We start from the raw sequence: 15,613 nt of genomic DNA, 5'->3' as shown, positions 1-15,613 counted from the left end.
ATAAGGGGAAGGATGAAATTATGGGACGTGGGAGGGAGCAGCCGGCAGGGGCCAAATCATCATCTTCTGTAAAAGGATGGTTTGAAAGCAAGGGAGGGAGCAGAGTCCGGAGAGAAGGTCTTAGCAGGAACCCAGGCTACAGAAGTGGTGGCTGGGACCAGGTTGAGAATAACGGAGATGAAGCTAGGTGGGCCGATTTGGGTCCAAAGCGCTGCCCGCAGCCCCCAACCCGCGGTCTCCCACCAGGGCCCCGCCTGAGTCAGGTGAGTGGGTGGCTCGCTCAGAGGCTGGGAAGGAACCGCCCCCAGGGGCCGGCGCGCAGCCGCTGCCGCGCCGACGTGGCCGGCGCTATAGGCCGCGCACGTGTCTGGCCCCAAGCTGGGGGCTGGGGGCGCGCAGGGGTCTCCGGCTCTTCCCGGTGATCAGTGGCCGGGGCACCAGCTGGCCCTGAGCCTCGCGTCCGTGGGCGCGAGGAGCCGAGCAGATGGGCCAGGCGGAAGGGGGCTGGGTCAAGGCGAGGAGGGGGCGGCCAGGCGGGCGCGCGCTAGCTGCGTGCACGCGCCGGAACGGGGGCGCGCAGGGGATGGGGGAGGGGATGGGGGTGGGGTGGGGGCAGCCCTTTCCCAGGCGGTAGCGGGGGCGGTGTCGCAGTTGCCCTTTTAAGCCGCGGGGCCGCCGCCTCCTGCCGGTGGAGTCAGTTACAAAGGGAGCAGCCGCGCAAGCCGCCACATAGCGCCCGCCGAGGCCTCGGCGCCCCTCGCCATTTTCCAGCCGCCATCCGACCCGGGCCGCGGCGGCGGGGAGAGGCGGAGCCGCGAGAGCGCGGCCCGGGCCGGCCCCGCGGGGCGGTCGCGGCCGTGACGGCGGCTCCGGGCCTGGCTCCCCTTCCGCACCCCTCCCGCCGGAGATGAGGGGAAGATGTCCGTGTCAGGGCTCAAGGCCGAGCTGAAGTTTCTGGCGTCCATCTTCGACAAGAACCACGAGCGATTCCGCATCGTCAGCTGGAAGCTGGACGAGCTGCACTGCCAGTTCCTGGCGCCGCCGCCGGCGCCGCCGGGCAGCCCGCACTCGCCGCCGCCGCCGCTCACACTACACTGCAACATCACGGTGAGGCGCCCGGCCGCAGCCCCGCGGGGCCGGCGAGGGCGGAAAGGGGCGCCCCGAGCCCGGGACAAAGGGGAGCCTGCCCCGGAGAGGCCTCTCGCCCCCGGGGCGGGCTAGGTCCGCCCCTTTCCCGGGCGAGGGGCCGGGGTCAGGCCCCGCCGCGACTGCGTGAGGCTGGGGTGGGAGGAGGCGGACGGCGCGTTTCTGCGGCCGTTCCCACGGGGCTGCGTTTGGGGCCGTTGGCCCCTCTCGGCCCCCGTCGCCGCTCCCTGAGGTGGGAGGCGGCGGCGGCCTGAGCCCTCGCCGGGTCGCCATGACCGCCCACAGCTGGCCTGCCCCAGGGTCCGCGGCGAGGCCGGTCGGGTCCGGCTGTTGTTTGAGCCCCGGCGGGGAGGGGGAAAGGCCGTCAAGTTTTAACGTCTCGTTCTTCTGTCAGGTTTCCCTGGTCCCGGTTATTCACCCAGTTAATATTTAAGTTTGCGTTTAAGGAAAACGAACATTGCAAACTGACGCATTTGAGGGAAAAAAGTTTCGAATGCAGCCTCGGGCACTGTTCGAATTACCCCCTTCCTGCCGGCCTGGCTCCGCGCTAACGCGTTTCGGAAAGGCGCATTGTACCTCGGCTGCGGCAGGTGGTGCGACGGGTGGCTGTTTGTGTCGCCCCTCCTGGCTGTAAGCCTTTAGTATTAGGAGCAGGGAAAGGAGATACGTGCCCAAGTCTCCTGCCCAGAAAGATCATTCTATGTCACAAAGCCGAAAAGACACTTTAAAAGCTCGTTCTTTCGTTTAAACCGAAAGATCGTCAGAAACCCAAGGCTTGGTGAAATAATTGAAGTGTTAAATAAGTTTTTTCACGGAAGTGTATAATGAGGCTGTTCATTGTGAAATTGATTTAGGGTATTGGTCTAAACTGCAGAATAGACTCCTTACTGTAACAGGAGTCAAGATTGTAGTTTCATGTTCCTCTGTGAATATGGCTAAAACCAAGTCTGGTGTCAGCTCTCTTGGTTTAAGTCACTGGGTACTCAAGTGCCCTCAGTGTGCCTGGTACTCAGGAGTTTGCAAAGGCCTTGAAGTTATGATAATTAACATTAAAATAGTTTTCAGTATATCTGGGGTAGCAGGTGTGTATGTCAAACACAAACCCCAGTACAGTCAAGTGCTGTAGTGCGGACAGAATTTATTGAGCATCTAAGTGTTCTGCTCAAGGCACTGGTTTTGCAGAACTGGACAGAGCAGTGCTTGCTTTTAGAACTCAGTCTGCTCGGGTTTTATACAACAAAGCGTGACCAGGTTCTGTGGTATCATTATGAAAGCCGAGACAGCAGCTAGTTTTGACTTTGGGGGAAGGAGGTGCCTCAAAGCAGGCTTTTAGGAGACGCTGGCAGTGGAGTTGGGCCTTCACAGGTGAGTAGAATTTTAGAAGGGAGTGAAAGGGCATTTCAGGCAGAGGAAACTGGATCCAAAAAAGACACCAAAGCTTGAGAAAATGTGGTTTGCTTAGGAGTAGAAAAGTTATGATGAGACTTGAGAAGCCCAGAATATAGGCTGGTGAAGGAGAAGATTTTATATGAATGGAAAACGGGAAGTAGTAGTGAGCGTGAAGAAGGTGATAATAAGGAGACTGACTGGACTGAGTGGTGATTATTCTGGTAGAACTTGGGGTATGGCTGGGAAAAGGTAGAGCTGATTTAAATGATAGGAGACTGAACTTGTAGAAGGCTGTGGGGAGTCACTAAGTTAGGTAAATAGGGAAAATGTGTTTGCCATCCAGGACTAGGAGTGGTTGACACTCTACACTGGGTGGCATTAGGAAGTGTGCCTGTGGTTCTGGTATTCCCAATGGGGGTGGGGTGGTGTTGCTGTGCTGTGCTAGCATTTAGTACCAGGGATACAGGGATGCCAAATGTCTTGTAATGTTCAGGCAGTCTGCCACAACAAAGAATTACCCCACCTCAAATGCCAGCAGTGCCCCATTGAGAACCATATTGGAGGCTAATAGGAGTCTGCTGCACACAAAGATATTGAGTGATGGCCTGGATTAGGAAATGGAATAAGAAGTGAATTAGAGACACCCAGCAAAGGAGGATTTGGTGGGGACTAGTAGTAGAAACTGTTCAAATTGAGGTGCTAGTGAATTATGACAGACGTTATCAGAAGATAATTATCATGGTAGATGCTCAGTGTATAGGAATGTGTGTTAACTTTTTATTATGGAAAAACATTAAACATATACAAAAGTTGAATAGTGTAGAGAACCTCCATGTACCCAAGCTCAACAATGATAAACTTTTGGCCAATCTTATTTCATCTGTACCTCTCTTTGAATTATTTTGACACAGATTCCAGACGTATCACTTCATCTGTAATATTTTAGTATGTATCTCTAAAAGATAAAGACTCTTTAAGCATAGATGAGTGTTTTGATAAATCTACCTGGATTGCTTATGTTGATACCATTTTCTTAGGAAAGAGCAAGGAAAAAATGGGATTGGACTTCCAGTGCCAGGACCTGTCTACTGTGTTTGTGATTTGTAAGTTGTAGCTCTTAAAAAAAAAAAGTAATGAGTTTTGACATATTCTTTAACTTTTCCTCTTATTCCCAAATTTTTATTGCGCTCTTCTACATGCCAGGCCCTGTATTCTTCATGCTTACCAAGAAGCACTCTTACGCAGTTTCTTTAATCTTTGAGTGAATGCTGCCTCACTAGTTGTTTACTTACACACATGTCTGCCAATTTCTGAATAATCCTCTAAAGATAGTGTGCCCCCTTTTTCCTTCAGGCTTCTGCATCAGCAGGGTTTGCCATATGGAATGTGCCCCTTTACCCCACCGCAGTCTGTCTTTCCATGTCTGACCATCCCTCAAGGCTCTTCTGGCCATATTCAGTTCATGCTGATGTTTATTGCCCCTTCCTCCCTTCTATAGTCCTTACTATTTACTGCTTTGTTATGTTTTCTTATGTTCTATTATGATAGTTTTGGATGTTTGTCTTTTTTTTTAAGTCTTTTTTTTTTATGGTGGCAGGAGGATACTATTCTATAATTAAGCTTTTCATCTTCCTCTCAGTAACTGTTGGGTAAATATTGGTTCTATTGACTATATGGCCGCCATTCTAGCTATATTCTGTTTGAACAAAAATCTTAACTATCATGTAAGTTAACTGCCAAGAGTTTGTCAGAAGTGCAGAGATAACATCAAGAAAGAGTCATGGATAGTGCATAAATGTTTAAAAAGTCACTAAGGGTTTGGTAGGAAATCTGAAATTTGACTTCAACTTCATATGAAAGACAATTTGAAGAAGTGAAAAACAAAGCCATGTTTTACTCTCCAGGCCAAGGGAATTGAGCTAAATTTTTTTCTGTTTTATAAACTTATTCTAATCTTAAATATAAAGGGAAAAGAGTGCTACTTTGAAGGAGTCTTTTTTATTACTTGTTTTCTGTGAACTCATGATGTGAAAGATTGTCGTGCAAACTTAAGTATTGTTTTTCCATTTTCAGTAAACAGATCTCATTGCCAGTCAAGTGCTAACATCTAGTTGTTATGATCACACCTAAAAGCAGAGCAGCTTGTGTTAATAACCTGTGCAGGCTTATTGGAGGCTAGGATATGGCTTTCTTTTAGTCCTTTTGAAATATTTAACATAACTTGGCAACTCCATAATTCCTTTTATGGACTTCTTGGCATCTGGGAACTCTGGGTAGGGAACCGTTGTTTTAGAGTGAAAAATCCCCTCCAGGCAGTAAATTAACTGGTAGACAAATAAAAACCTCATACTTTATTATTTGTGTAGCATAAATCATTACTCTTTCTGCATGAGTGGCTATTTGCCAGGCTACTTGTGGTGGAACATTTTTTTGTTTAGCTAATTAAATTTCTATTCATCGTTGCCAAAAAGCTTCCACCCCCCCCACCCCCCAACAGCAAGATACTAAATTAAAAAATGTTAGAGCTCTGAGTTTAGGAAAGAGAAAAAGGTTTAGTCTTTACTTGGTAGTTGGGACCTTAAGCACTTCTTTTGTTGTGTTGTTCTGAAAAACAGATAATACTTTTTGTCCTGCCTGAGAGCATATATAGGAAAGCTCTTTAGCAATGATAATGTTCTCTACAAATATAAAAGTGATGTCGTTTGTTGCATAATAACACTTTATAGGGCATACTTCGGAGAGACTGCGGTTCCAGACCACCACAATAAAGCGAATATTGCAATAAAGCAAGTCACACGAATTTTTTGGTTCCCCAGTGCATATAAAAGTTATGTTTACACTATACTGTAGTCTGTTAAGTGTGCAATAGCATTATGTCTAAAAAAACCAAAGTACATACCTTAATTAAAAAATACTTTGGGGGCTGGCCCAGTGGCATAGTGCTTAAGTTCAGCCCGCTCTGCTTTGGTGGCCTGGGTTCTCGGGTTTGGATCCCAGGTGTGGACCTACCTCACTCATCAAGCCTTGCTGTGGCGGTGACCCACATACCAAATAGAGGAAAGATGGGCACAGGTGTTAGCTCAGGCCTATCTTCCTCAAGCAAAAAGAGGAAGATTGGCAACAGATGTTAGCTCAGGGCCAACCTTCCTCACCCCCTGCCCCCCAAAAAAAAACTTTATTGCTGAAAAGTGGTAACATTATCTGAGCCTTCAGTGATTCATAATATTTTTGCTTGTCGAAGGTCTTGTAAAAAATGCTATATCTGTGAAGCACAGTAAAACGAAGTGCAGTAAAATGAAGTATGCCTGTATTTTGAAAATGCTTTATAATAGCTTTTCATGGGAAATAAATCAATGCTGTTAATTTCTTAGTTTTTCGTGTATTTAGTCTTAACGCTGATTAAAAAGTAGCCTAGCCAAGGTTATACAGAGGAAATAATGAATAAAACTTGACTGAAGAGCTCAAGATCTTTTCTTTGGTCTATCCTCCTGGGACAGATTACCTTTCCAAATTGAACTCCTGGAGAATCATTTGGAACTATCAGAACTGTCATGCTAAGCACCTACTTTCAGGCCAGAGGAATCATTGTTTTTATTCATCTAACCGATTTCTAATATGGAGTCAAATTCTTAGTTGTTATCTATCCTCCCTCATCCCCCCTTTTTTTTTTTTTTTTTTGTGAGGAGATCAGCCCTGTGCTAACATCCGCCAATCCTCCCCTTTTTTTTTTTTTTTTTGCTGAGGAAGACGGCCTTGGGCTAACATCCGTGCCCATCTTCCTCCACTTTATATGGGACGCCACCACAGCATGGCTTGCCAAACAGTGCGTCGGTGCGCGCCCAGGATCTGAACCAGCGAACCCCGGGCCGCCGCAGCGGAGCACGCGCACCCAACCGCTTGCGCCACCGGGCCGGCCCCCCTCATCCCCATTTTTATGCCTTTCCTTGAAAGGAACAGATATATGAAGAGGAGACTTAGGTTTCCATTCTACGAATGGTGTATCCCTTAGAAACTTGATTTCTTTGTTAAACTTCCTTAGACCTGGAAAAGGGTAGTATTAGATAAACTTCAGCTGGTTGAGGGGTGGGGAATTGAATTGAAACAGCCACGGAGAAATGTAAAGCACTACTGGAGAGCCAGAGTGATGAAGCAGGGGTCTCTTTTTTCCAAGGCTGTAGCAGTGTTCTGTGCTCTCTTCTAAAAGATCATTCTTTTTTTTTTTTTTTTTTGTGAGGAAGATCAGCCCTGAGCTAACATCCATGCTAATCCTCCTCTTTTTTTTTGCTGAGGAAGACTGGCTCTGAGCTAACATCCACTGCCAATCCTTCTCCTTTTTTTCCCCAAAGCCCCAGTAGACAGTCGTATGTCATAGTTGCACATAGTTGCTGTATGTGTGATGCGACCTCAGCATGGCCGGAGAAGTGGTGCGTTGGTGCACGCCCGGGGTCCGAACCCGGGCCGCCAGTAGTGGAGCGCGTGCACTTAACCACTAAGTCACGGGGCCGGCCCTAAAAGATCATTCTGAAGCAGACTCAGACAAAGCAGGAAAGACTCAGACAAAGACTCAGAACGAAGGAAACCATCCAGTGGTTTCTGCAGATTAGGTGGTTTGAATCCTCTTCAGCACTTTTGTTTTCTCTGCCTCAGTTCACTTAGAATGATGTTTTGATTAGCTGTAATTTGCTACTCAGAACACTTAAGCATTTTTCAGATCAGAAGGGTATGTATGCATTTTTCTTTTACAAAGTGTTAGTGTTTTTACTCTGCTTTTGTGGAGGCTGGTCATGTTAGGTACTTAGTTGTTTGCTTGTAAAATGATTAGCAGGGAGCAATTTCTTTTTTCTTTCTGGTAGCTTTTTTTAATGCTGTCAGAGCATTTAGAATTTTATTAAGGTACTGTATGGTAATTCCGTCAGTTTATTTCATTCTCCATCCCATGTTTATTGAACAGCAAAGTGTGAAAGTAATGTGTCCCATAACTGGTCTCCAGAAGAGTTACAAATGTTATACCTCTGAACCTTCAACAAGAAGTATGTGCATTGGTTTTCAAGAAGTTACGAAATTCTTGGAGATGGCCATGTCCTATCATTTGGCAAGATACCAGAAACTGAGCATTCTGGCAGGCAGTTTTGCTGGCTGGTGCTTGATATAGAGAGCCACACATTGGTCTTTTAGTGGATTTATGTAGAAAATAGATACAGAAAGTTATTTCTGAACAAGACAGAAACTCTTTTTCTTAAGCAATGACAGGCAAAAAGGTTGGTTTGATTAACCTTGAGTTGTGTTGCCTCAGATTAGGGCAACACAACACAACATTTTATGGTGACAATGGTAGTGGTGGTGAACTTGTATGAAATTTGCCCACTTACGGTAACCGTTATGATGGTGGTCACAGATAGGTTCATCCTTCAAGCCTTAAAATCACTATAAAACTAAGGGTAGAATGGAGAGGAAACAAAGGTCCTGAGTAATTGGATGCTTGGATAATTGTTCTATATTTATTTAAGTCTAAAATTTTCATATCTATGGTGAAAAAGAGCTGTGTTAGAAGCACTTTAAAGATTCAATGTAAGGAAAATTGCATGAACTTCTATTGGGATTTTTGAGCACCAGCCAATGTTTAAAAATCAATATATCATGGGTCATTTTAAAGAGGAATAGTAAGGAAACTGTCTTTTCAAAATAGAGAGATACAAAGTTTAGTTGTTAACCTTGTAAAAGTTAAAAAGCTTGAAGTTGAGAGATTGAAAACATTAATGCTTAGGTTTAAATGTTGGTCATAATTTTAGATGTCTTTCAAAATAGATTGTCTTTTAAATATCACACTGAACAAACCTCAAACATGATGTAGAGTTTGTGCTGAAGGTTCAGTTTCCAGAGGTGGTGGTGGTGGATATTTTATAATATGAGAAACAAGATATTCTTATTGTAAGAAATCTAGAAACCAGATAAGCAAAACTGGAAAAAAAAATTGCCTCTAATTCTGCCATTCAGAAGACACCACTATCAAAATTTTGGTATATATCTTCTGGTCATCTTTTTTCTCCTATGCTTATACAGATTCCGTCTCCCTTTAAAAAAAGTCAGATTGTTGGGGCCGGCCTGGTGGCTTAGCGGTTGAGTGCACGCGCTCCGCTGCTGGCGGCCTGGGTTCGGATCCCGGGCGCGCACCGACGCGCTGCTTCTCCGGCCATGCTGGGGCCGCGTCCCACATACAGCAGCTGGAGGGATGTGCAGCTATGACATGCGGCTATCTACTGGGGCTTTGGGGGAAAAAATAAATAAAATCTTTAAAAAAAAAAATCAGATTGTTGTATAATATGTTTTTGCAGTCAACAATATTGTAGGTCTGTGTGTCATGACATATTCCTCTACAATGTTTTTAATATGTGTTATTCTGTTGCGTGACTATAGCATTGAGTCAATCATATCTCTTGGTATTATTGGACATATAGGTGGTTTCTATTTTTTTATCTATTTTAAATAATGCTTTGAACATTAATAGCTACAGCTAAATCCTTGTGCATATAGGTAATGTCCTTTGAAACTTTCCTAGAAGTGGTGGTTTCCCAATTGGTTTCTGGAGATGTTGTAACAAATTATGTTGTATAGGAACTTTTTTTTCTTCCAGGCAGCAGCTTTTATTTAGATTGGTAAAAATTTTAGCAGGTGTGCAGTGAAATGGGCATTCTTACATTCATGGCGGAAAGTATAAGTATCTGTGACCCTCTGGAAAACAATTTGGGTCACGTGACCCTCTCGTTTTGGCAAGATAAATTCCGGCTACCCCTGGCTGGCTAATGGCATCCTTGTGACTCCAGATCTGCCAAAATGAGAGCTATAGTCTCAGAGAAGACCCAGATTTGCCTGGCTTAGCCCATCTGACAGCTAATCACTGGGAGTGGGATGGGATGGTAGAGGCCTGTGACAAGGTTTTGGGTCAAAGGAGGAAGGTAGGAATATGGGAAGGAGGTAGGAAAACTCACCCCAGTGGAACCACATAGGTTAATATAGAATGGTGAAGGGGTGTTTCTTCTAAGGAGGAAATTCTGAGGCAGGGAGAAGGCAGCAGTTCTCCAAGTTTTTGGAGTCAAGACTCCTTTACACTATTAAAAACGTATTGAAGGCCCAAGGAGCTTTTGTTTATGTAGTTTATTGATATTTGTCATTAGAAATTAAAACAAATATTTAAAATATTAACTCATTAAAATAAACTCATTACATGTTAACATAAATGTTTTAATGAATAATGACCAAATTTTCTAAACCAAAAAGTTTTAGTGATAGTAAAAGTAGTGGCACAATTTTACATTTTTTGTAAATCTCTGATGTCTTTCATTTGCTTCTACATTCAATCTGTTGTGATATATTGTTTTGGTTGAAATAATATGAAGAAAATACAGCCTCACACAGATATTTGGTTGGAAAAAGGCGGAATATTTTCATAGCTAGAAAAAGGAGGAATATTTTCATAGCCATTTTAGATAGTTCTTTATGGATACTCCACCAAAATTTGGTCTTTCTTGAACTTGGAATGGATCTTTTACCCTTGCATGTTATTATAACATCATGCGCTGGTCATTTGGGAAATGTTGGTTCACTGAAATCTTCTAAATGTTGAAACATTTCATTATATAATATGAAAACATTATCTTCATTAATATCACCATCAACCTCATCAGAATACTCTTGGGAAGCTGTCAGGCTCACAGTGGTAGACACATGTTTTCCAAAATTCTGCTTTTTTCTTGAAAGCTTGAATTTTATTATTGGCAATAAGTACTATCCTTTATTTTCCTTGAAAGGACAGGCTCTCTTCATTCATTTTTGAGAAAAACATCTGTCAAAAACCCAACTTAGAATAACAACCATTGTCTGTTAGTCATCCTTTCAAGTAAAAATATTGTTCCATTAAAGTATTAGTTCAGCTCACAACTCAGTCACTCAAGTGCTTTTTCTCAAGTATTCTGTAGGAGTGCTCATGTGTGCTTCCTGTTTCATCACTTGCAATATTAAAAAGACATATGTAAGGATTTGAGATTTAGAAAATGACTTTTACTGTTTCATCACAGACATTCTTAAGTGAATGGTGGCAGTTTTACCCATCATTGTATTTACACCATTAGTGCAAATGTCAATACAGTGAAAAAAGGAATTAACATCTTAGTATTCCTGTAGAAATAGTTTGGACCTAGGGGTCCGAGGGCCTCACTTTGACAACTGTTGTCATAGTTGCTTAGACGTACTGTATATGTAGAGTATCTTCTCAGGTAGAGGATTAGAAAAACACGTCATTGGTAGTAACTGATTTCAGAAATTTTTTTTTTTTCAATTCTCATAATCCGGTTTTGAGGGGTTTTAGTCCAGAGCAACAAATTCAGATATTTTATTTTGCTTATGCAGTTTACTAGACAAACACTAATCTACACACTGAAGTTCTAAATATAGTTTTTTTTTTTAAAGTCTAAAGAAAATACAAAACTAAAACAGTGAAAATAATCTAGATGGTATGTGTCCGAACGAGGCTGAAGAATCTGAATAAGAAAATGCAATACTCAATAAGTAATTTTATTTAAGAACAGGATTAATTTTGAAGACAGTTTACCTTTTAGCCAGTAAAGAGGTTTGGGACACAGTAAGAGAGGATGAGAATACAAAAATAAACTGTTACTGAATAGATATAATGATGTCCTACTTCAAAACAGTATTTTTTTTCCTTTAAAGAACATTTGGTAAAATGCTTTAAAAATATTCAGTTTGTGTGGCTTCAGCTGTATTATAATTGAGGTTATAGTTCTCAAAGCAATGCTTCTTTAAAACTGTGTTTCTGCAAAATTGTTTTTCCATAGTTCTTCAGCTAATATCTATTAATGGCTTTTCCCTGATTTCTAATAGAAAACAGTACAAATGAACAGAGCAAGTGTCTGTCAGTCAGAGAAAACATGTAATGCTTAGTTTGTTAACTTTTTAAAATCAACACATGTAATTGTGCCTTTAAAAATATATATGTAGTAATAGCATTTCTTGGTAGTACTCAGTTGGTGTGATGGAATAAAATATTGGAGTTTAACGATGTTTGAATTAGTTATCTATTTGCACTGTAACAAACTTGGCATCTTAGAACGACAAGCATTATCTCATAGTTTCTGTGGGTCAGGATCCGCACGGCTTACCTGGCTGGGTTCCCTGGCTCAGGGTCCCTCACAAGGCAGTAAAGGTGTGGGCTGATGCTGCAGTCATCTCCAGGCTGGACTGGGAGAAAATCTGCCTCCAAGCTCATTCATTCACGTAGTTGTTGGTAGGATTCATCTCCTCACAGGCTGTTGGTCTGAGGGCCTCAGTTTCTAGCTGGCTATTGGTCAGAGGCCTCTCTCAATCCCTTGCCTTGTGGATGTGGGCCTCTCTATAGGGAGCTGGTGGAATTCCACCAGAGGGAGCAAATAAAAGAGCAGGAGAAGATGAACAAAAAAGGAATTCTCATCTTTTTGTAACCTAATCTGGGAGGTGACATCCCATGACTTTTGCCTGTATTCTGTTTGTTAGAAGTGAGTCGTTAGGTAGGGCAGGGAATTATACAAGGGTGTGAATACCAGGAGCTTAGGATTATTGGGGCCATTTTGGAGGCAGCCTTCTACAGTGTTCAAGAACATCATTGACTTCTTTGAGCTGTAGCACACAGACAGTGGCTGTACGAGAAGAATTCCTGTCTCAAAGCCCAACTCCTGTGACAAGTGAAAGCTGAGTGTAGCTCTCTGGTAGCTATGTCGCTGTTCACTCTGCCTTCTAACACCTGCTGTATTTAAGAAGAAATCTTAACCTCATTGAAGAAATCTGTTCCTTTAGAAACTGTGTTCCTCCGTACAATCTAAGAAGAGATGAAAAAAGGCAAAATTAATTGGGATTGATTTTAGGGCCAATTTTCTAGTGGAGAAAAATCTCAAAGTAACCTCTGTAAATACGCTACTCAGAAAGCAAGGAGTATAGTGAGTAGAAGATTTTTAAAAATCATTTTTAGCATTTGTAAGGATTTAAGAACATGTTCCTAGATATACTCCTTTGCTTTATTTTAAAAATTCAGAGTTAGATCTCATCTAGGTAAAGTTTAGAAATGTAGCTTTAAAAGGCAAAGTAGTATGGTTTAAATCTATAGTAGAAGATTTTTAAAAATCATTTTTAGCATTTGTAAGGATTTAAGAACATGTTCCTAGATATACTCCTTTGCTTTATTTTAAAAATTCAGAGTTAGATCTCATCTAGGTAAAGTTTAGAAATGTAGCTTTAAAAGGCAAAGTAGTATGGTTTAAATCTATAGACTATACTTCAAGGTCGGGTTTTTTTTGTTTTTATTTGTTCTTGCTTTTTGAGGGATTTATGATGATTCCAGGTTTTAAAGCCTTTAAAAAATGTTGAAGCTGGGCAGGTCATGATAGACGTTTCTTTGTAAAGGAAGGAAGCCCATCTTCCTTGGTGCTTGAAAACCATTTTTTTCTGCTTTTGATAAAACATAACTTTGTAGTGTATTCTCTTTTATTTGTTTTAAATCGTACTGCTTACTGGATAAAGTCCTTTTGTTGTTTGTTTTTAGACTTATAAATCATGTAAAACATGGAGCAGGCAAGATTAAACCGTAAAACTTTGTTGATTTTTTTTCTTTTTAAATCTATAGAAAGAAATTTGTTTCTACACAAATAGATTTTAATGTGTTGCTTTTCTTCCCCCAATATATTTTACTTAAATCCGTGATCATCTTGCCATTTAGTGGTATGGTTTAATTGCATATCCAATTTAGTCTGTATGTAAATGTTTAACATAGGTGTCTCTGTAACAGGAATCTTATCCATCTTCTTCACCAATATGGTTTGTGGACTCTGATGACCCAAATCTGACGTCAGTTCTGGAACGTCTAGAAGATACTAAGAACAACAGTTCGGTGAGAAAATAAGCCATGCTACTTTCTTTTTTTTCTCATGAACATTTTATATAGAACTTAAGTGTTAGGAGGAAATATGATATAAAATCCTGATTAATGATTATTTAATAATCTTAGAGGAGCTAAAGACCAGGTTATTTTGTTTTTTATTCCTTCAAATTCTATTTACTACTTGGTTTCTCTTTTTTATTCCTCATAGGTATAGTCTTAATTTAGATCTGGAATTAGGTGGTCTCTTTTCCATGAATTCTAACCATTAAACCAAGCAAGGATTTTTGGTAGGGACCATTAGCCAAGGTGGGAAATAGAAAAAGGGAAAAAGGGGCTGGCCCGGTGGCGCAAGTGGTTAAGTGCACATGCTCCACTGCGGCGGCCCGGGCTTCGCCGGTTCGGATCTTGGGTGCACACCGACGCACTGCTTGGCAGCCATGCTGTGGCGGCGTCCCATATAATGTTGAGGAAGATGGGCACGGATGTTAGCCCAGGGCCAGTCTTCCTCAGCAAAAAGAGGGGAGGATTGGCAGACGTTAGCACAGGGCTGATCTCCTCACAAAAAAAAAAAGAAAAAGAAAAAGGGAAAAAGACTGAGGTAATGTGAAGGGACATGATGATGGAATGGCACCCATGTTAGTGTTAGAGAATTATTTTTTTGTGTCAAGAGTCTATAACTCTGCAGTAAAAGCCAAAGGTATACAAATAAAAAGTTTTTTTTTAATATATAAAGAAATGTAACTTTTCATTTTACGAAAGTTTTAAAAACCTGTTTTCTTTGATTATAAAACTAATAAGTGACCATTGTGAGAGAACTAGTAAAATTAAAAAAAAGCAAAAAAAAAAAAAAAAAGGAAAATAAAAATCTTCTATAATTTCTTTGCCTGATATAACCATTGTTGACATGATGGCTATTTTCTATCAGTATTTTTTTTCCCTTGCTAGTAAAATACATATATTCTTACATATATGTTTAAATAGTTGACATCATATTCTATATAGTTTTATATCCTTTTTTTTTTTTTAATAATTTTATTTATTTACTTTTTCCCCCAAAGCCCCAGTAGATAGTTGTACGTCATAGTTGCACATCCTTCTAGTTGCTGTATGTGGGACTCGGCCTTAGCATGGCCGGAGAAGCGGTGCGTCGGTGCGCGCCCGGGGTTCCGAACCCGGGCAGCCAGCAGCAGAGCGCGCGCACTTAACCGCTAAGCCATGGGGCCGGTCCTTTATATCCTTTCTTAAAGTTAACATTATTGTATTTTTCCATGATGTCATAAAGTCCTTATAGAAAAATATCAACCATTATTTGCAGGTGTTGTGATTTGTTTACCTAAGAAAAAAAATCCAAAGGAACCAACTGAAAAAAACAATTTTTAAGATGACTGGTTAAAAGCTCTATTATGTAAAAATCAATAGTTTTCCCAAATATCAGCCATAATCAAATAGAAAATATAGTGGAAAAGTATTTTGTTGACAATTACAGCTAAATTAAAAAACAAATTAAATACTTAGGAATAAACTCAGATGTGCAGGTCTTACATCAAGAAAACTACAAAAATTTGCTCAGTGGAATGAAAGACTTGACTACTGTGTTCTTAGATGGGCAGATTTCATATTATAAATATGTCAGTTATCTCAATAGCTTCATGTTAATTTATAAATTGAATGCAATTCCAGTAAAAATCCCAACAGACTTATTTTTAGAACTTGACAAAGTGACTCTAAAGTTTGTTTTGAAGAGTAAGTAATAAAAAATAATAATGAAATTAGAAAAAACTAATGAAGAGAGACTTGCTCAATCACGTATTAGATAAAATATTAAGTACTGGCACTGGACTGGACAGATAAAGGCAAGAGAAGTTTAGAAACAGATTCATGCAACTGAGAATTTAGAATAAGTTAAATTGAGTTAAAATACTCAATAAGGAAAGGATAAATTATTCTATTAACAGTGTTGGGAGAACTGACCGTTTGGGGAAGTTAGTCTTACCTCAGATTTTTGTCAAAATAAGTTATAGGTGGTTTAAACACATCTGTTCTTGAGATTAAGAACAGAAGAACATCAGTTTAAAAAGTATTTTAAGGGCCGGCCCCGTGGCTTAGTGGTTAAGTGCACGTGCTCCACTGCTGGCGGCCCGGGTTCGGATCCCGGGC

The 15,613-nt window shown here is 41.4% G+C and overlaps 1 protein-coding gene across 1 annotated transcript in view; it reads left to right on the top strand.

The window, feature by feature from the left end:
* Positions 1-689: 689 nt before the first annotated feature.
* The window catches only part of UBE2Q2 (ubiquitin conjugating enzyme E2 Q2), a 59,761-nt gene continuing 44,837 nt past the window's right edge, over positions 690-15,613 (top strand). The window contains exons 1-2 of the mRNA XM_004421858.3: positions 690-1,107; positions 13,364-13,465. Of these exons, the coding sequence (XP_004421915.1) occupies positions 919-1,107; positions 13,364-13,465 (291 nt within the window). The 5' untranslated portion in view covers positions 690-918. The remainder of the gene's footprint in view (positions 1,108-13,363; positions 13,466-15,613) is intronic.

This window comes from Ceratotherium simum, chromosome 3, assembly GCF_057802395.1.
Source record: "Ceratotherium simum simum isolate JZ-2026a chromosome 3, ASM5780239v1, whole genome shotgun sequence".
Lineage (NCBI taxonomy): Eukaryota > Metazoa > Chordata > Mammalia > Perissodactyla > Rhinocerotidae > Ceratotherium > Ceratotherium simum.
Note: the sequence above shows the minus strand (reverse complement) of the source record. Positions and strands in the feature narration are given on the sequence as shown.